Source organism: Mirounga leonina, unplaced genomic scaffold, assembly GCF_011800145.1.
Source record: "Mirounga leonina isolate KUSES-001 unplaced genomic scaffold, KU_Mleo_1.0 Mir_53, whole genome shotgun sequence".
Classification (NCBI taxonomy): domain Eukaryota; kingdom Metazoa; phylum Chordata; class Mammalia; order Carnivora; family Phocidae; genus Mirounga; species Mirounga leonina.
This window is the reverse complement of record NW_023270807.1, coordinates 43,347,193-43,368,343: the sequence shown is the minus strand read 5'-3', so window position 1 is coordinate 43,368,343 and position 21,151 is coordinate 43,347,193. Positions and strand designations below refer to the sequence as shown.

General features: G+C 40.3%; 1 protein-coding gene across 1 annotated transcript in view; it reads left to right on the top strand.

The window, feature by feature from the left end:
• TBX18 (T-box transcription factor 18) overlaps positions 1–19,093 on the top strand; it is a 134,774-nt gene extending 115,681 nt beyond the window's left edge. The window contains exon 8 of the mRNA XM_034991208.1: positions 18,998–19,093. Coding sequence (XP_034847099.1) covers positions 18,998–19,047 — 50 coding nt within the window. The 3' untranslated portion in view covers positions 19,048–19,093. The remainder of the gene's footprint in view (positions 1–18,997) is intronic.
• The last annotated feature ends 2,058 nt before the right edge of the window (positions 19,094–21,151 follow it).

The window sequence follows — 21,151 nt, the reverse complement described above, 5'->3', positions numbered from 1 at the left end:
GCCTGGGAGACTAGAAGAGGCAGCCAGTGGTTTCGCCATGAGCTGCATTTGCAGCAGGCCTAGGACTTGGAGAAATCGGAGGAGGGGATCCAGCAGGAAGAGCTGGGGGCCGGGCTGCTGCTTCATGATGACAAAGGGAGCAAGCCCACGGTGACTGGGGGACAACAGGCGTGAGCTGTCGTACCTGCTGCTCTACACCCACCTTCAGGCTGGAACACCTGCCTCACTTTTGTCTTCTAACTCTCACGCAAAAGCTCTCTTGTGGCTCTTCTTAACCAGAAGCCATATAGGAGAGGAATTTTGAGAAGCACATTTCCAGCTCAGCCAAGTTGACCCATTACAAAACCACAACAGATCTGGAAATTCTTGTAAAGAGACAGTGAGTCACTTTAGACTTTTTGGTGGAGAGGTTAAGACTAGGTGATACACATATAAATGTATAAACTTGCTGTTCTCACTAAATGAGTCAGTCCCAGTGAAAGAATAATTGATTTGAGTAGCCATGGTTAATGGTATTTTTTATTTTTAAAAGTACCATTCCATTCATCTCCAAATGGAGCCAAAGCCTCTGTTCCCTTCCACTCATAACTCTGTCTTAAAATCAGATCATGAAAGAGAGCTCAGCAATTCATCTTGCCCCTCCTTTGTCACCTGCACTGAGCTGGATTACACTCCATTCATTTATTGAGCAAACACGCATTGATCTGCCATTGTTCCACATTTGAGATCTGTTCAGGCTAAAATCTGGGAGAGCTGCTCTGGACAGATGAATCTGAACTTAAATCAAGCGTTGATCAAGAAACAGTATGTTTATTTTGAGAGGACCCTAAAAGCAATTCAGTGAGGCTATAATGTGTGTGAACTTGAAATTCCCACTAATTTCAGCCTCCTCTAATGACTTCAGAATTACACCCAGAAGGGGAGAAACATTCATCAACTCCACTGGAAAAAGCAAAGAAAATAAAGAACATTTGTGCTTTCCTTATAGGCACTAACCAGTACAAAGGAAGGGAAGTTGATATTTACCCTTTAGGAAGTCAGAGTTGATGTTTTGAGTCAGACCATTCCTAAAAGTGATAATCAGAAAAATTGCATAATGGTTGTAATAAAAACATAATACAGGTAAGACCAGCGACCCTCTTAAGCCAAGCCTCACATGGTATTATTGCCTAATTTGGGGGCCATCTCAGATCTAGAGTCTGGCCCCTGGCTTTGCAATTTAAAGGTCTGGATTTTGTTATTTCTGTGGTAGTGATCAGGCTCCAAGGAATTGATTTCTGTCCCAAGGACATAGAGGATTGATTCATAAACCCAATAATAAGTTATAAATCGGAAGATTTCTTAATGATCTTCAAATGAGAGTAAATGGAGTTGGGTTTCTTTAGAGACATTTGTATCAAGATGGATGAAATACAATTTTTTACTGTGAAAGTATTTGTTTTTATCTAAAAAGTTTGATGGGCCATTTGGAAAGAGTCCCCCCTCCTCCCATCTCCCAATCTCTCTGCTCATTTGGGAATCCCAGAAGAGAACTGTGTTGCGTGTGGGCCTGTTGATTCTGTCCAAGGATGGTAGTAGGGTTCTATTCTGCTTGCGGGCTCAAGTACCCAACAATAAACTGGATATGAAGGCATTTTTATTGGATGCTTCAGAATGCAGAGAAAGTAGAGGGAGTTTGAAGAGAGTGGAGAAGTTTTTAAATAGGCATTATGAAGGAGAGTGAGCTCACCAAGAATAGTGATGGGAGGATGGCTGAGGAGGGCCAGTGGTCATGAACTTGTCCATCTTCCTTAAGCACTACTTTGTCTGCCCACAGTTGTCCAGAGAAGGCAGGTGGTTGGACTCATCCAGGGTTGGGCTCTGCCAGGCAAGCAGAAAGACGGGGAGGAAGGCTGGTTGAGTGCCCTGCTCCCCATCTCAGGTAAACTTTATCTGCCCAGTTCTGAAGAGTTAATTATCAGCATCTCAAAAAACATTGAATGTCAAAATGAGGCATCTTTTTTTTTTTTTCCCCTCTAATCCCTGGACAAATTTTAAGCGTCCTTTCCTAAAGTACAAAAGAATGGAAACTAAAAGCAAAGATTTCCTGCTGAACTTTAAGATTACTTGTTTCCAAGACATTTGGATTTTGGAGAAAAATGTTTATATGCAATGCTGTGTAGTAGTTCTCTAGCCACTTTGTGACTTACACTTTTTAAAAAAAATCTGAAGATTTTATATCCATGTAAAAATTTACAAAAATTTACAAATCATTTCATTTGTGATGAAGTCCAGATTAAGAACTCAGTAGACACTTTAATGATATCAATTAGTATTTTTGCCCTCTAATATTATTGCCCTTTGAACAGCATGTTGATTTTATTTTGGGGCTTCTTGGTGGAGAAATAAAACAAGGTACTTTGTCCTCTAACAAAGATGGAGTCACATGGTCCAAGCTAAACCCATCAGTTATTTTCTCTCTGGATGCTCAGTTATTAGTCAATTTACAAAGATGACAGAGGAAGAGGTTGGTAGATGAAATGGCTAGAAAGCATTCGTTCCTGACAATCAGTAAAAGAAATGTAGCCATATGAGATGGTTAAGTATTTCCTTTTGACTAAGTGCCAGAGCCATCTGTACTAGCTCTAGTTCCTATCCTGTTTCTGAGCCTTATCGTCTGGACTTTCAAAACTCTTTTGTGGGGTGCCTGGGTGATTAAGTCAATTCAACATCTGCCTTCAGCTCAGGTCCTGATCTCAGGATCCTGGGATGGAGCCCCATACCTGTGGTCAGGCTCCCTGCTCAGAGGAGAGTCTCTTTCTCCCTCTCTCTGCCCCTCTCCCTGTTCATCCTCCCCCTCCCTCCTGTTTGCTCTCCCTCCCTTTCTCTCTCTCTCTCAAATAAATAAATAAAATCTTAAAAAAAAAAAACCCCTCTTTTGTGAGCTACCCACTATCTCTCCAGAAAACTCTATTTTTTATGTTAGTCAAATTTGTTTATTATTGCTTACCAATTAAAAACCCTAAGAGAATCCAGCCTAGTTCAAAATTCTGTACCTCAGCAATGTAACTTTGACAGGGGACAGGACTATGATGATCAGTTTTCTCTAGAGGAATGATTTCTGATTTAGTTGGTACATGTAGCAAGAGACTCTTAATCATAGAAAACAAACTCAGGGTTGCTGGAGGGGAGAGGCGGTGGAGGGATGGGGTAACTGGGTGATGGACACTGGTGGGGCACGTGATGTAATGAGCACTGGGTATTATTTAAGACTGTGTATTCCTCTTGCAAATGTGCAGGTATATTCCTTGGTGTTCTCGCCCCCAAACAACAGTTTTCTCAATTTTATTTTATATTGTAACCTGACATAAACATTTAAGGATTCAAATGCAAGATTTGTCAGAAGATAATTTTCCAATTATGGAAAAGCTGGATTGGGAGGACTTTTTTTCCTACAAGCACAGGATAAACTTTTAATACATCACCAGCCAATGATAACTAGATCATTAATTGTTAATGCCTCTTGAGTTGGATTCTTTAAACTGGACTCAAGGTCCAGTTTATTAAACTTACTAGCTCTGAGTGTCATGGTACACAAGCTTGGAATGTCAAGATAGAAGGTAAAGGTGGTGGAGGCATAGAAAAGACCTTTAATTTCATTAGTTGTCTTCCATTAAGCTTCCTGGCTTAACAGATACTAAAGGATCATTAGAAGGTTGAAATGAAGTATGACTATTTCATGAATGAACAACATCTCTTGGGTTACCAGAATAGCAAGACTCTTGGGAAGACAAAAAGAAACGAGAAAAGTAAGTAAATAAGATCCTAAGCACATTCATATTTATAAAACATTATCAAATGCATTCGATCTTAGTAATTAACCTGTCAGGTATAGCTCCTACAGGACACACTCAAAGTTAGTCTACATTATATTAAAAAATGACTGCCCTTTATCTTTCCCAAATTACAAAATCAAACATTTGGTGTATTACCCACTAAGCTCTATGCCAAATTTCCTATAAATAAACCACAGACCTGGTCCTCCCAATCTGTATCACTGTGAAGAACAAGTAGATGTTTGATCTTTTAAGTTTCATGAATGATCCAGTTGAATATGTGTCTTTTATCAGAAACCACCTTGATCTTTTTCCTTTTATAAGCATATGGGACATAAATAATAAAAACTAGTTCAAAAGACCCTACTTTTCAGCTCTTCTGTTTCTAGATTTGGTTAAAAATCATCTTATGTGTGCACTTCCTCTTTGCAATTTCCAAGTCTGCTCATTACCTTGCAAAGATTTTTATGTTGGTTACTTTCTGAGGATGTGGAGGATAGTAGCTAAATCTCATCAGGAAATTCAATCTCACCAAAAGATGGGTAACTTCTGAGAAATCCAGTCTATGATACTATTTTCTTATATGTCCCTAATGTATAATGAATGTTTTAATGACGTTTTTGTTGAGGATGGGAAAGAAGAGAAAGTTTGAAAAAAATGCCTGCTGTATAATTCCTGAAATAAGAGAATTAGCTTTAAGTAGTAAGAATTATGAGTCAGAAACAATTCTTCCTTTCCTTATTTGATGAACAAATATTGAATGCCTGCCCTATACCAAGCAGTCCCTTTAGCAAAGGAACTCAACAAGTAAGAAGTAAATGGGCAATTAAAATGCAATATGGGAAGTTGTGCTGGGGAAAACAGAGGCTATGTGTGCTCAGAGAAGGGACAGGACTCAGGTGCTCATTGCTAGGGCATGAAAGATTCAATCAAGTAGTGGCCTTCTGAGTCCAACTTAAGGGGAAATGAAGGGAGCACATATTACAAAGCTACAAAGATGAAGCTCAAGGGGAACTCCCAGGGAGGGAGTAACTGATGGGTATTAAAGGCAAAGAAACAGTGAAAGCAAAGAGGATAAATAGAAGTTCTCAAGCTTCTATGCAGGAGAATCTGGGAAATTTCATTGAAAAGGCAGCTTTTTTGGTCCCTCTCCCAAATATTCTGATATAATAGATCTGGACCAAAGTCAGAAAAGCTGCATTTTCTTAATTTAATAGTTTTTTTTTTTTTAAAGATTTATTTATTTGAGAGAGAGAGAGTGGGGGGAGAGGGAGAGAGAGAATCTCAAGCAGATTCCCTGCTTAGCGCAGAGCCCGATGTGGGGCTCTGTCTCGAGACACTGAGATCATGACCTGAGCCAAAATGAAGAATCTGATGCTCAACCAACCGAGCCACCCAGGCACCCCCAGAAAGCTGCATTTTTTTATTATGTTATGTTAATCACCATACATTACATCATTAGTTTTTGATGTAGTGTTCCATGATTCATTGTTTGCATATAACACCCAGTGCTCCATTCAATACATGCCTTCTTTAATACCCATCACCGGGCTAACCCATCCCCCCACCACCCTCCCCTCTAGAACCCTCAGTTTGTTTTTCAGAGTCCATAGTCTCTCATGGTTCTTCTCCCCCTCCAATTCCCCCCCCTTCATTTTTCCCTTCCTACTATCTTTTTTTTTTTAAACATATAATGTATTATTTGTTTCAGAGGTACAGCTCTGTTATTCAACAGTCTTACACAATTCACAGCACTCACCATAGCACATACCCTCCCCAATGTCTGTCACCCAGCCACCCCATCCCTCCCACCCCTCACCACTCCAGCAACCCTCAGTTTGTTTCCTGAGATTAAGAATTCCTCATATCAGTGAGGTCATATGATGCATGTCTTTCTCTGATTGACTTATTTCGCTCAGCATAACACCCTCCAGTTCCATCCATGTCATTGCAAATGGCAAGATTTCATTCCTTTTGCTGGCTGCATAATATTCCATTGTATATATATACCACCTCTTCTTTATCCATTCGTCTGTCGATGGACATCTTGGCTCTTTCCACAGTTTGGCTATTGTGGACATTGCTGCTATAAACATTGGGGTGCACGTAGCCCTTCGGATCCCTACATTTGTATCTTTGGGGTAAATACCCAGTAGTGCAATTGCTGGATCGTATGGTAGCTCTATTTTCAACTTTTTGAGGAACCTCCATACTGTTTTCCAGAGTGGCTGCACCAAGAAAGCTGCATTTTTAAGAAATTTCCGAAATGATTCCAATTCAGGTGATGGCTTCTGACTTCACTTTGAAAAACACTTTGTATTGTCCAAAGTTCTCTGTCACAGCACGGTCTCCTCTGGCTCACGATCTGGATCTTCCCCGCAATCATATTTACGTGTCTTCCCTAGCATGGAAGTGAACTGGCATTTCACAGATTTCTTCTAAAAAGATGCTTTCATTAAAAAAGAAATCTTCCAACATTTCGAAGACATGATGTGTTGATAGCTGAGGCCACTCTGCCCTGTCCTTGGAGAGCAGGCTACATCCATGCGTCTCCGTGGAGCCCAGATGTGCGTGGCTCCCTGGGTAACGTGGAGGCTACCAGCAGGACAGCAAGTGCGACCTTTGTTTCAGAGAGTCCATTTCTTAGCTCACATGTCCTCTTCCCCTAGTACCTTCTGTGACCCCTCCGGAGCATGTGAAAATCTCTCTGTAAGCAAAGTAGGCTAGTGTCCTGGCTTTGATTGAAAATGGGACTAATGGAAGGCATCGTGTAAAGCAGTAGCCCCCCACAGCAAGGCTAGACCCTAAAGGATGATTTATAGTAATGTCACTCTCTTCTGTAGTTTACAGACCTCTTTCCCTGAATAGCGAGTTAAACATGTCTTATTAACACTGGCAATTTTAGCACTTCCTTCCTCGTGTCGTCATAGTAACTTCTCTAAGGTTTCTTGTTAAGCAATAAGCAGAAGATATTGACAGACTGCAGAATCTTGCGGCAGGCTTTCCCAGGACTGCCCACTAATTACTCTGGTTGAGTAAACTTGGTGAAGCCGAAGATTCAAACACATTTTAAAACATACTGCTTTTAAGATGTGTTTTGAATGAATCAGATCTGTATTCCAAGAGGCTTTATTAAAAAAAAATTATGAGCCATTATAAACACACACACATATGCATGAGAATTATATAATAAACCTTCTTAGCTCCAATACTCAAATTCAAGAGTACCAAGATGTTTCCACTTGTTTCTTTTGACTGTTTTTTTGTGTTTTTTTTCTTGCTGAAGAATTTTAAAACAAATTCCACATCCAGTGTTGTTTCATCCTTCCTCATGATGAGCATATCTCTTTAAAAATGGGCATTTTCATACCTAACTACAGTATCATTTTCCCCTTTAACAACAATAATTCATCGATACCATCTAGTACCTGATCCACAATTAAATTTCATGAAATGTCTCAAAATGCCCTTTTCCAATTGCGTGGTTTAAATCAGGATCGTAATGAGATCCACTAATTAACAGCTTCATTTTAGAAAATGATTCTAGAATTGGGTTTATGAAAGTGGCCAATCTAATCATAAGGTTTTATTTCTCTGAAATAAGCAGAGACTGCTTTGATTCTTTTTTGTTACCCGCTTCCTCTTTCCTCCACAAATTTTGGGATCAAGAAAGGCAACTTATTTTTCTCATGCGATTTTGCATTTCATGTCTGTGAGGCTTAATTTTAAAGACAGGATTAATATAAAGTTAATTTTTTTTTTAATTTTATTATGTTATGTTAATCACCATACATTGCATCATTAGTTTTTGATGTAGTATTCCATGATGAATATAAAGTTAAATTAAGCCACCTTCAGAGGGACCTTCTAATCCTCACTTGCAGTTTTTATGATGAAAATGGAGGGAGCCAGGCTGGAATTCGTTGCGGGCTTTGCATTCTGTGAGGAAGCTTAGCAGCGATTCCCCGTGCCTTCTCTTTGAACTACATTCCTGCAAGGTAGGGCAATTCCTGATGTTCTCTTTGTTAGGCTACACTCTAGAAAACCCAAGACCTGCCATCCAATTCAGACATTTCTAGTTAAGGCCAGTGTCAGAGTGACACAGTACAAAGATTTGGGGGTCCATTATCCCTGATTCAGATAGTAACTCTGTCCTCACCAACTAGACTAGCGAATTACTCAATGTCTTTGGACTTCAATGTCCACATCTGTAAAATGGGTATAACGATGCCTCTATGAGAGGTTAATTCAGGAGAATCATCTGAGATCAGGACCCACGTAGATGAATACTGACCACTTCGATGCCAGTTCCTTCCTCTTCTCCCCTTCCCTCGTAAACTGCTAAAGAAAAAGGAAATCTTTGACATCTTACAAGATGTGTTTTGTGGGCCGTAACCTACTTCGGAGTACTTTCTTGGAGGCATTTCTCATCACTAGTCCCTTCCCCTGGCAAAGTTACCCTAACTTGGCACAACTGACATGTAAATGGGATGGCTGTGCCTGGTTTGAAGAGATAATAAATGTAGACGTGTGGATGGTTTAGAGACAATTTACATGCTGGTTTAGCAGACAAGCCTCCAGAGGCCTCTTTATATCCACACTGGCCAACTGCAGCTTAATCTGACAAGGATAATGTGCAGAATGTAAATATTACCATTTGTTCCATGTCATCTCAGATCAGACACTAATTTGCAAATGTAATTTATCATGTCTAAAGAAAACCAAAATGACAGCTCTTACCAGTATTTGGTATTTTTGTGTTAACAATAGTTCATTTATGATTGTTATTGTTTCAGGCAGAAAATATGTCTCAATATGTTCTGCTGACAGTGTGGGCTTTTATATCACAAACCTCTTCCAGCCTTTTCCATCCTCTCCCTTGTTGCATGCGATTACCCAGGCCAGTCTTTTGATTGTGTGCTCCTCTTTGCCACACTTTTCTTGCAGCTGAAGGGAATATTCTGAGAATATTCCAAGTTCTGGGATCTATTTTGGAAGTAGCCTGGATGGCTGATGTGAAGATGGAGAGCGACGTTTGATCTAAAGTGCATTTTGTCTGTTTTCACGAAGGACCACCATCACAAAGGAGATACCGAAAGCAGCAGAGTTGTTGGAAAAACTGCCCAGAACCACATAACGGATGGATTTGGGCTGGTCAATTTGTGACTCGACCTCAAGGACTTTCCACCCAGTAGGCTGACCAAGAAACCACAAAATCCAAATCATGTAGTTCTTATGGACCTCAGAATACGAACTCTGTCCTCAAAGCAAAGCCATCTCTCAGTACAAAAGAAGAGGGTTCGCTATGATTTTTATATTGCATGAGTTCCATTAGTTGATGATTTGTTCTTCTTCTCCCTCTTCCAGAATTCTCAAGGGTTGGCAGAAGATTCTATTTTGGCAAGTTGATGATCCCTTTTATCTTTGTACTGCAGCTCATTGCCCAGCAAGCTGTAGAAAGATCAATATGTCCTTGCGTGACTGCTGGTGAGTTAGTTGGACGCCAGGGAAGAGGGAGGGCAGCGAATTGCCCCTGACCCTGGCGCGCTGTGTTTCGGGGAGGAGGCCTGCCAATCCCTGTAAAACATTCATGACATTTCAGAGGAACTATGGATCTTTCTGCCTCACTTCTCACATGGAAAAATAGGGAGATTCGAGTATCCCCAGATGGGAGGACTAGGTTTTTTGTTTATCTTTCACTGAAAACAATGCTCCACCATAGAATTTACACCAGGTCCTGTGCTTCTCCTGATGACCAGTAGCACGGGAGATAAGAATAGAAAATGTCTGGGAGGGGCCCTGGGGCCTACAGATAACACTTCTATCATCTTGATTGGAAAAGCTTGTACAACTGCTTTGATTCAGTACAGCTAAATTTCTAAGATTTCCTTGACCTTTACTTAAACTGCTTCTCAGACAGACTATTTTTGTTATCCCCTGATGAGCGAGAAGGAGCTTATAAATTAATCACAGTGTGAATAAATCATGAAAAAGTGCAAGATAACTGATGGAGAGTTCTGAGCTGAGAATTATCACCTGGCTGATGGCAACAATGTAGACATTGTTCAAGGAGCCAGAAGTTGGATTTTGTATATTTTGTGCTCGTTCTTTAACCGCTGTGGGCTGTGGTTGCTTTAGGCGTGTACTTGAAAGACTCACTAGTATTAACACAACTCCAGTGCAGCTTTTGGGAGTCCCTGCATGAAAAGGCTTAGCTTTGGAGTGGGCTGAATTTTTTTCTTGAGCATCAGTGTCCACAGGGGCTTTCCTTAAGGGCTTACAGTGGTTTTTGAAATGAAGTAGACATCACCACCACCGCCACCAATGAACAAATACTAAAACCTCCACATACATAACTCCACGGGGCAGAAGACTCAGGAGCTATGGTAAGATGCAGATTACGATGAAATAGAGAAAGATTACAACTTTACATTTCTGCCAAACATAACTGAAATGCAGTCTCTATTAGCCTTAGATGGGTAGCTTAGTGTAATGGATATAACCCGAAATCCACTCAAGAGTATTTGGGATTTGTGCAATTGATTATGTATTCACTTCACTTTATTGTTAAAAGAGGTATGTTGCATAGTCTTCCTGATTTATGGTTGTTAGACATAAATTACTCTCCATTATGTAAAAATAAAACAAAACTCAAGCCTCCCGACTGTGAATTTTCCAATCATCCATCATTTTACAGATTCCAATTATTTTACATATTAGACATTGTTTCTGTAGCTTCATACCCACTCAACTTAATATTGAGTATCTGTGCCTCAGTTTCTTTATCTGTAAAATGGAGATAAAAATATTAATCTAACTGATAAGATTGAATTTTAACTGGGCTAAAATTGGTATAGCACTTAGAATAATGCCCACAGCCTGGTAAGCACTGTCTGTGTAAGTAATTTTTAGTATTATTTATTATTTACCCAGCATTATTGCCAGGGTGGGGGGTGAGCTACAGATATTAAAAATCATTAATTCATCAATACTTTTCTCTGTGATCCAGCTGGGGAGCGATACCAACAAATGTGACATAAGTGCGGATCAAGACCTGGAACGGGGTGATTATTATAAGATGTGGGGCAACATGTGTGAGTGGGGAGTTATTCTGAGTTGGTATATTTAGGAAAGGCCCCTTGGAGGAAAGATACAAGCCTATCTGAGGGATAGGCTGGGTTGAAAGGGCAAGACCGGTGACATGCAGACCTGGTAGCACAGGATCAAAGGCTTTTGTCAAGGCTGAAAGTGGCATTTTTAGGGTCAGAGTGCAGACTTCACTGAGTGGAGAGTGCGTCGGGGGTGGGAGTGTGGGTCGGGCTGAGAAGTTATGGGAGAGAAGATTCTTTGGATAGGCATGTTGTGAGACTTTGCATGCCAGATTGAGGAATTTGGATTTGAGCCTAAAGGCAGTGAAGAGCTATTTGAGAATTTTGAACAAGCCAGTAACCAGATAATAGCAGTCCTTAAGGAAAGCTGTTGTGAGGAATGAGACCCTAGAGGAAAGTGCAAAGACAGACACCTAAGTCAGGGCACAAAGGGATCAGAGTTTAGGTTTTGGGAATAATGTTTTGATATTAATAATGACCTTTTCAGGGTGCCTGGCTGGCTTGGTTGGTAGAGCATGTGACTCTTTTTTTTTTTTTAAGGTTTTATTTATTTATTTATTTATTTGAAAGAGATAAGAGAGCGTGCACGCATGAGAGCATAAGTGAGGGGAGGGGCAGTGGGAGAGGGACAGAGAGAATCTTAAGCAGACTCCTCACTGAGCACAGAGCCCGAAGCGGGGCTCAATCTCACGACCCTGAGATCATGACCTAAGCTGAAATCAAGTCAGATGCTTAACTGACTGAGCCACCAGATGCCCCAGTAGAGCCTGTGATTCTTGATCTTCAGGTCGTGAAGATCTTCAGGTCGTGCCCCACAGTGGACATAGAACTTACTCAAATAAAAAAAAAAAAAAGAATTAAAACTAATAACCTATTTTCTAAAAATTGAGTGTAGACAATGGGTATTGGGGAAATGCTTGTAGAAAGAGTGAATAAAAGAATGAATGAATGAATATACCACATTACTCACAGTGCTTTGGAAGAATACCATACCCAAAACACCAAAACATGCCTTTAGGCTTCTATTTCAATAAGTAAGCACACTCTATTTGTTCTAGCCAGTTCAAACCAGCATAGGTCAAGTATATCTGAATAGCTACTTGGAGAGTATATTAACTTTCTATTGCTTTTTTAACAAATTACCACAAATGTGGCGTAAAAGAACACACATGTCTTATCTTACGGTTTTGTAGATCAGAAGTCTGATATAGATCTCATGGGGCTAAAACTAGGTGTTACCAGGACTGTATTCCTTTCTGGAGGCTCCAGGGAAGAATCTATTTCCTTGCTCATTCAGGTCGTTGGCAGAATTGAATTCCTGTGATTGTAGGACTGAGGATCTATAGCCTGCAGGTCAGCTGAGGTCCATGCCCAGTTTCTAGAGGCTGGACATTCCTTGGTTTGTAGCCCCTTTCCTCCCTCTTCAAGGCCAAAGACGGTGGGTTGAGTCCTTCTCACACTTTGAATCTACCCTGCCTCTTCTTGCATCACATCTCATTGATTGACTGTCTGGCTGATTAATTTTTCCAAATTTAAGGATTCGTGTGATTACATTAGGCTCACACAGATAATTCAGGATAATCTCCTTATTTTAAGGTAATCTGATCAGCAACCTTAATCACATCTGCTAAGTCCCTTTTGACTATCACTTAACATATTCAGAGGTTTGGGGGATTAGTGTTGGGACATATTTGGGAGGCCATTATTCTTCCTTCTACAGAGTAGAATGAAACATTTAATAGTTAAGATTAGGAGTTAGATACTTCTTTCATTAAAGATTGCTGAAGGAATGTTTCATAACCTCATCTCCTTATCCCATCCATATACTATACCATATTTGAAGGAGAAAAAAGACAGAAGCACAGATTGCAAAAAATACTACTTTATTTAAATACTGGAGCTTTATGGGCCAGGCAGAATGCCCTTTGTGGGTAAGGAGATTTTCAAGTTCAAGTGATACTTTTGTTCATCTCAGATAATAATATCTTCTGCTAAATTCATGGACTTATACTGGCTACTGTGGGAATATAAAAAAAAAAAAAAAAAAAGCCTTTACTCTCAAGGTGACAAAGGGCTAGATGTGATTAATTGGGCAAATAAGTTACCACAGTATAAAGAAGCCCCTCCTACTATGTGCTACCATAATGGAAGTACAAAATACTCTGGAAAATCAAGGATAGAGAAATTATCTTTCATCTGAGAAATGGGGGCTTATTTTATGGCATTTGGGCATTGAGGAATAGGTAAGATTTCAATAGCAGAGAAGGAAAAAGGGTTTTTGTTGGCATAAATTTGGCTAAGTAAAGTTCAGAGCTGGGGGTCTATTGTGTGTGTTTAAGTACTCGGAATTCTTTCAGACTGAAAAAAAGGGTAGGTAAAAAGGCTTACTGGTATAAAAAATAAAGTGTTGAATAGATTGGGAAAAAAATACCACAGAGGGTCACATTTGTCAGAAATGAGACTTTGGACTTTTTTCCCATAGAGAATGGGGAGGCACCAAATGCATCTGAGCAGAGGAAGGACAAGATCAATGGCAGGCATCAGGAAGAGAACTGTGTCCCTAACAAGTACAATGGAGAGGAATAAGAGCCTGGTGGTGGGGAGAGCTGCCAAAAAGTACTTAGAATAAGACAGGAGGGGGTCAACAAATGACTCCCTAGCTAGAGTGGAGACAGTATGAATTTACAAAGACAAAATGAGAGGGACATGGAGGACCTAGAATAAAAAGCAGTGTGGCAGCAATTAGAGGTGAACCACAGTGAGGGAAAGGTTAAGTCCAGGAGAGTTCTAAGATTTTAGAGCCTGGACAGGATGCCTTAGGAGAATAGAAGTGCCATGAACAGAAAGAGGGAAGTCAAGAGAGGAAGGAGGTTGGGTGGAGAGGCAAAGATGGTGAGATTGGTTTTGACCTGTTAAGACTGAGCAGCTGGAAGGAAATTCAAGTGGAGGTGTTCAGCAGAGATGGGATGAGGGTCCAGGAGAAGAATGTCTATAGTGATGGGGCAAGAACAAACTGATGATCAGAGAAGATGGAGGAGATTCACCATAAGCACAATGGCATGGATGGATTTCAGAAACAAATCTTATCTAAGATGCTGGGAAGGCACCAAAGAGAAGAGCAGACATTGTGGGCTAATATCTACCTCCATTCTATATTTATGACTCCCCTTGTTGTCCACAGGCACCTTTGGAAAGGAGAAAGTCAAGGTGTACGACCAATTAAAAACCAATTTTTTGTCATTGTCATTGGGAAAGCATTCTAAGATCAGAACATGACTTAACAAGAGGGGAAAAGCCCTTATGGAATACTGACAATGTTACGGCAGATTGTTTAAAGAATAGTTAGGTGAGATGGGAGATTTTAACTTCTTAATTCTATTTACCTTTCAAAAAATCATTTGAAACATCCAAAAAGGGTAAGTGCATGTTTTGTTCTAGACTAGAAATTCCAGCAGTAGGAATCCTATGCATGTGAATCTCCAATGTGTAGCCTCTTGTGAAATAACTTGAATTGTCCATAACGTTTCTCATAAGGGTAAAATGCCCAGCCCTGAATATTAACTGACAAGGCTGTAGATTTGCCCACAGCATCACAGCCGAGAGGCCAGGAAGAACATTTTCCTAATTACTACCGAGCGAGTGGGCTTTAGGAGATGCACTGGCATGGGGTTAGGCAGCAGAGCGTTCTCCTGGAATTAGTGAGTGCGAAAGGAATGTGCTGGGAGCCCCCATCTACTGTTTATCTGGGAGGGCCCCACAGATAGGGAGCTTGACAGTGAATTTCTAACCCTGAAAACTAATGATGCCCGCGTTTCCCTGCCTCGCTGGGACTGCCGGCGTATCTCGGCTTACTTCATAGGGGAGTGACTGGTATTTGAGCACTGATAACAGCAATCTTGGTGTTGGGGCTGAGTCGGGGAGGACATTCCAGAAAAACAAATGGCTGAGAAAATAGCTGGCCTGCATGAAGACAGAGGTTCAGGACCTCGTGCCTGCTGCCATCGAGCAAGCAGAGGAACAAGGCACCAAGCAGGGACGGCAGGAACCTTTTCTGGAGGAAGAGCAAACGCTCATAATCTTACATTAAACAGGATCGGCGAAGAGAAGAAGGAAATATGTTTGGTCTCTGGCCTACCATCACACTAAACTTTACTGAGGGATTTTTCATGTCACTGGTGGGCTGCTGGAGCAGAGAGCCTGGGCTACAGAAATCCTGTCTGAAAACACTTGCCTCTGGAAAATCAGATCTATATTCAATAATGCCAATAGGATAACCCAAAGGAAAAATTATATATTACCCTAAGCTTTCTCTGAACACTATCTGTATCCTTTGTTGACTTTTCACATGTGGCTGTATTTCTCTAGTGTCTAAAAAATGATTCTCTATAGAAAACTCCACACTGACCAATCCTTAATTAGACCAAAAAAATGAAATTAAAAAGCTGCTTTATGTGTTCCCTTGGGTTAGATGGAACCGAAATCTGTGTGGGAGGGAACACCAAGACAGAAGACCGTGCAGGTTGCACTAAAAAACAGCAAGTACGATATTTGGTGAATGTGTTTCTAAATTCTAGCTTCATTGGTAACTTTTGGAAGGATTTTATTTTATTTTTTATTTTTTTAAGATTTTATTTATTTATTTGACAGAGAGAGAGTGAGAGCAGGAACACAAGCAGGGGGAGTGGGAGAGGGAGAAGCAGGCTTCCTGCCGAGCAGGGAGCCCGATGTGGGACTCGATCCCAGGACCCTGGGATCATGACCTGAGCCGAAGGCAGATGTTTAACGACTGAGCCACCCAGGCACCCTGGAAGGATTTTAAAGAAGTTGTACACTTGTTAGACCAGCATCAAGGGATGCAGTAACACTGTGTACACAAAGACTAGAGGTTGGGTAAGACATGGCGCATGAGCTCAGAGGGTTTTGAAATGAGTGGGTGGGACCACAGCCCAGGCTCTGAGAGCTGGCTCAGAGCCTGAATAGATTTTTAACTTTGTGTCATCATAAATACTTTAATTATGGAAAATCAGCTTTAGCAATGTTACATACTCCAGGGTTTCACATTTACTATCTTTCTGAGGAATACTAACACTTCTCCTCTGATGACAACCTACTGTTCTTAGACAAAATGTACAACTGGTTTGGGATTCTCCAGAGGCTGCACATTCCCTGCTTTCAAAGGTCTCCTCCCACCATGGGCTGGCTATGTTCTTTTTTTTTTTTTTTTTTAAGATTTATTTATTTGAGAGAGAGGGAGAGGGAGAGAGAAACTCAAGCAGACTCCACACTGAGCATGGAGCCCGACACGGGACTTGATCTCACAACCTTGAGGTCAGACCTGAGCCCAAACCAAGAGTCGGACGCTTAACCAACTGAGCCACCTAGGCGCCCCACTTGCTGTGTTCTAGTTCTAGTGACTTGGGCATTTGGTCATAACTGCTTTCCTTCATCACTTTCCAGAGTTTCTCACCTTCTTTTGCTTTTTGGCTGAAAGTGTCTGAATTCCACTGGCAGAGGCCTTGGCAAATGTCAAACAGCCATGTGTTATATAAGCAGTGGATGGGTTCATGGTGCTTCATTGTCCAAACTATCTCACAGAGGCAGAAGGCATTGTTTTTAATATGCCAGACCACTTAAGTTTAGAGGCAATGTTGTTTCCCTGGAAGATATATAATAAAGACAAAGAAGTGGAGTCAAATTCCTTCTTTATAGCCAAACAGTTACCTTTTGGTTATACCCATCAATTTTCTTATGTCAATCTTGTTCATATCCATAGTTTGTGCTGAATTTCCTGGAGTTTGCACCCATTTCTTGGAGAGGCTTGGTAAATGTTCCTTTGTTTGCTATGAAGCTCAAACCCAAGGCCAGACATGGTTTATCCGCCAATTGGGCTTAGCACCTTGTTAGTTCTTTATTCCTCTCCATGTCACTGTATACCCACCAACAGAGACATTTCTTAGGCAATTACTCTCTTTCTAGGACTAGATTTGATTAGAAATGCTTGTACAGGGGCACCTGGGTGGCTCAGTTGGTTGGGCGACTGCCTTCGGCTCAGGTTGTGATCCCGGGGTCCTGGGATCGAGTCCCACATCGGGCTCCCGGCTCAGCGGGGAGCCTGCTTCTCCCTCTGACCCTCTCCTCTCTCACGCTGTTTCTCTCTCGCTCACTCTCTAATAAAATAAATAAAATCTTAAAAAAAAAAAAAGAAATGCTTGTACATGGGGCGCCTGGGTGGCTCAGTCATTAAGCATCTGCCTTCAGCTCAGGTCATGATCCCAGGGTCCTGGGATCGAGCCCCCCTGCATCGGGCTCCCTGCTCTGCGGGAAGCCTGCTTCTCCCTCTCCCACTCCCCCTGCATGTGTTCCCTCTCTCGCTGTGTCTCTTTCTGTCAAATAAATAAATAAAATCTTAAAAAAAAAAAAGAAATGCTTGTACACAAGGAAACACTGAAGATGGAGCTTTGGTTTCCCTGATAAAGGGAAGGATATTAGAAATGCCTTGGTCTATACTTGCAATATTCCCTATATCAAATGTATTTATGTTTTCTTCTCAAAAATATGCAAAACAGATATTACATGTATTTGCCTGCTTTACCAAAGAAAATGAGAATTTTAAGTAAGAAAAAAGGGTAGGAAAATTCAAATTGTTAAGAGGGGAAAACATGTTTTGATTATGGATTGGTGGACTGCTGAATTAATTTTAAAATAACTATAATAATAATTTCTATTGTATATTAAGTATTTACCCTCTGCAAAGTATCATGCTAAGGACTTTGTGTGCATGTCATCCCTGGATTGTATGTGTTTTATGTCATTTAATTCTTACAATGATCATGAACTAGGTAACATTATATTTTCATTCTACATATAAGGACACTGGATTTTGAGAGAAGACATGACCAAGTAAACAGGAGAGCTGCCTTTGAACCAAGACCCAGCCAACTCTGGAGCCTTCCCTCTCACACCCTAGTTTGGCTGCTTTAGAAGCAAATTACTTAGAAGACATAAAGCAATATGTATGAATAATTAAAGGCATGTGATTTTTGGCCAAAATGAGTTTAGAAACTTACTCCTGGGTAGGGAATTTTATTATTAAAGACATTGTCAGACCACTTCTTTCCTTTGCAACTGGGAAAGTGTTTGAGAAATAAATATTTCTTTTTATCTCACACTTGGATGCTTTTCTTATAGTTTCAAAAAGTATAATTTCCTGTTTCTCTGAGCTGGAGAAAGGAATGGTCATCGGCAGGTTGACAGCTAGATGACTAGGAGAATAATCAGTGGGATGTGGCTAGGCTTCAGGTGACCCCTGAATAGCTGTGATTATAGCAGAGAATACCCTGGTAAACTTCCTGTTCCATGTGCCGTGAAGGCAACCTCTCTGTCTCCTTCCCCACTAGGTTCACTATTTTGCCTGGGAGCATAGCTGAAGCCCCTTCCAGAAGTGCTGAACCAAAGTATCACATTCTCTTTGATTCTAGCTTCCATAGGAGGGTCTCACTTTGTTCGAAATAGATGCATTTCTAAAGAGTTGACTATAATTTAGTCTTACTGATTCACATTTGAAAAAAGGTAGTGTGGTGATGCACTGTTTACATTTGTCTTCTTAACATTTTAAATAATAAAATTGCAAGGAACTTAATATGCACGATATTAAGATATTTAAATTAATTCAAGACACTAGAGTCAAGGAATGCTATGGTGATTGCTTTTATGTGAACATTTGTGAGGTGAATAACCTCTAGTTTTTATAAAGTTCATTGTTCACTTAGCACGTTTTCTTAAAACAGAAGGTATCTGTATTAGACCACTAGGCAATCTATTAACTAATAAATATTCATATACCAACTGTAAAGTTGGACACTTATTCATTCTTCCCAGTGCTCACTTTCCTCATTGCAAAGAAGTAGGATACATAAGTCACCAGATTGTTGAGAGAATTCTATATATGATAATGTGGTCAGTACTGGCCAATGATTGGAGCTTGATAAGAGATTGTTCTTAATAGCAATCAGTTTGAAATCCAGAAAGTTCTGCCTGAGAGTAACAGCTCTTTGATTTTGGTCTCAATTCCAGGACCTACTATCTCTGTGACCCCTGCTTCTTCGGCTCTAAAACGTGAGTGACAATTTCCTTGTCTAAAATTTAAAGGATTGGACCAAAATGTCTTCATATGTTTGTTCTAAGTCTCAAATTAACATACCAAAAAAGATTTAATTCAATCAAATAGTTTAATTTAGAAACTAGTAAAAACCAGTTGCTTGACTAAGTCCAGTACTTGTTTCATAATTGGTTTATATTGTCCTGTAGTTATCACCACCGTTAAAGAGAAATGGGATGGGCTGGTTTCACGCATGCTCATACACATGGATAATCCTCTTCTGTTTTTTGTCAGTGGTATTTTTCCTAAGGCCTTCGCTCCTTTCAAATTCATCATATTTCCTTCTCTCTTACCTTTTTGGTCTTTTTCACCAAGAAGACTAACTTAAAAAGTGAGTTCAGCATCTCAGCGGATTTTGGATTTGTGATTAATTCTGTGCCCTTGCTCATTTATTAGAAGCCCCAGTTTCTCTCTCATCATCCTTTCCCTCCTGATAGATTTGCCCTCCTAATACTCTTTAACCCTTTGGGCTTACCTTATCTCCTTTGGCTCTTTCACTTATCTCTACCCTGTTAGCCTTAACTGATGTAATTTGTTTTCCTTGGGTTTCCTCCTCTTCTGTAAAGACGTGAACACTCACTCTGAATATTTCTCACCTCTTGCATTAGTCTTTGTCACACTTTTCATGAAAGTTCATAGCCAAGTCCCGGCTTTTCTCATAGTTCTGGATTTTCATTCCTCTTTGCAGAGTGTCATATTATACTCAACAAAACAGACTCCAGCGAATTTGTTTTAGATGCTCTTTCTCATTTTCTGATATGAAATTGGTCTTGGTGTAAGATTTTGGCTGAGCAGTTCATCTCAGCTGTGAGCAATATTCTCCCCTGTGACTTGGCCTATACCCTATTGGGCTGGCTAGAATTGGGGAGGATCCGTTGTGTGTGTAGTTTCTGGTCTACCTCTCAGGCTGGTTTTGGGGAGGTCACTATGTCTCTGTGGCCTTCAGTAATGTACCAGATTGGATATGTCACTGTTTTCCAGGTCCAGACATCTAAACATCCTTGAAGACAACAGTTGGGCTCTAAGAGCAAGTCTGAATTTTATTTATAAGACTGCATAGGTAATCTCGTTTCCTTGCTTTGAGTTGGAAATTATTTCAAGTCATTGGGGAGTGGAGGTTTTGGATTAGAAGATCAGACTATATATATTTGTATGTGTCTCAGATGAGCAACATTGACAAATATAGGTAATTATATTTAAGATATCCAGTTAAGTTGAAAAATTTTTTCCAAACCCATGGCTCATGGCTGAGATGAGGGGGAGGAGATAAATGGAATCTTGGCCGCAGGAGCATTTGGGAACTGCTGGGATAGATGGTCCCAGAGGTCTCTGCTAGTTCTTTGGTTTCATGAGTACATGGCTCATTTGGGGCAGGCTGGAATTTATCTGAGGAGTAAGCTGTCAACTCTCAGGATCTTGACTCTGTAGTTGAGTGGTGGGATGGAAGGCAGGAGGTTTTGCTCTAAGAAAGGGTCAATTGTCATCCTCTCCTTTAACAACATGCTTGACCTCACATAGGCTAGTACAATCCTTGGGAATTTATTTAATATTCTGGAGTTAAATGTGAAGTAAATGTTGGTTCAAGCACATTTTTGACCTTGTCTTTTCTTTCGATTTTCAAGCTACCAGGAAAACAACCCAGGGAGAAACTTTTCTCTCTGTAGGTTTTGTTGATTGGGGTGACAAGAATTTGATAAGTTACAAGGTAACCACATGAGTTACAAGCCTGGAATTCAGTGCCATGTGGTTTCTCAGGATATCTCAAAATTGTTGGGTAAAAACCTTTGACTCATCCATGAAACAAGGTGTCATAGGTTTTACAAAACTGCCTATATGAATCTTCTCATCTTGGAGTCTGAAAAAAAGACAGAGCAAAGATATTCCCAATTTTTTTAATTGTTAAGAAACTGGAATAAATGATCAGATAACAATTAACTGGTGACCTGTTTATAACATATATTTGCAACATAAAGTCAAGATTCTAAATAATAATGATACGATATAGAAAGTCGTATTATCATGAAAATGATAGAATGTTCTATGACGTAATTTCCAAACATATCCCTGGT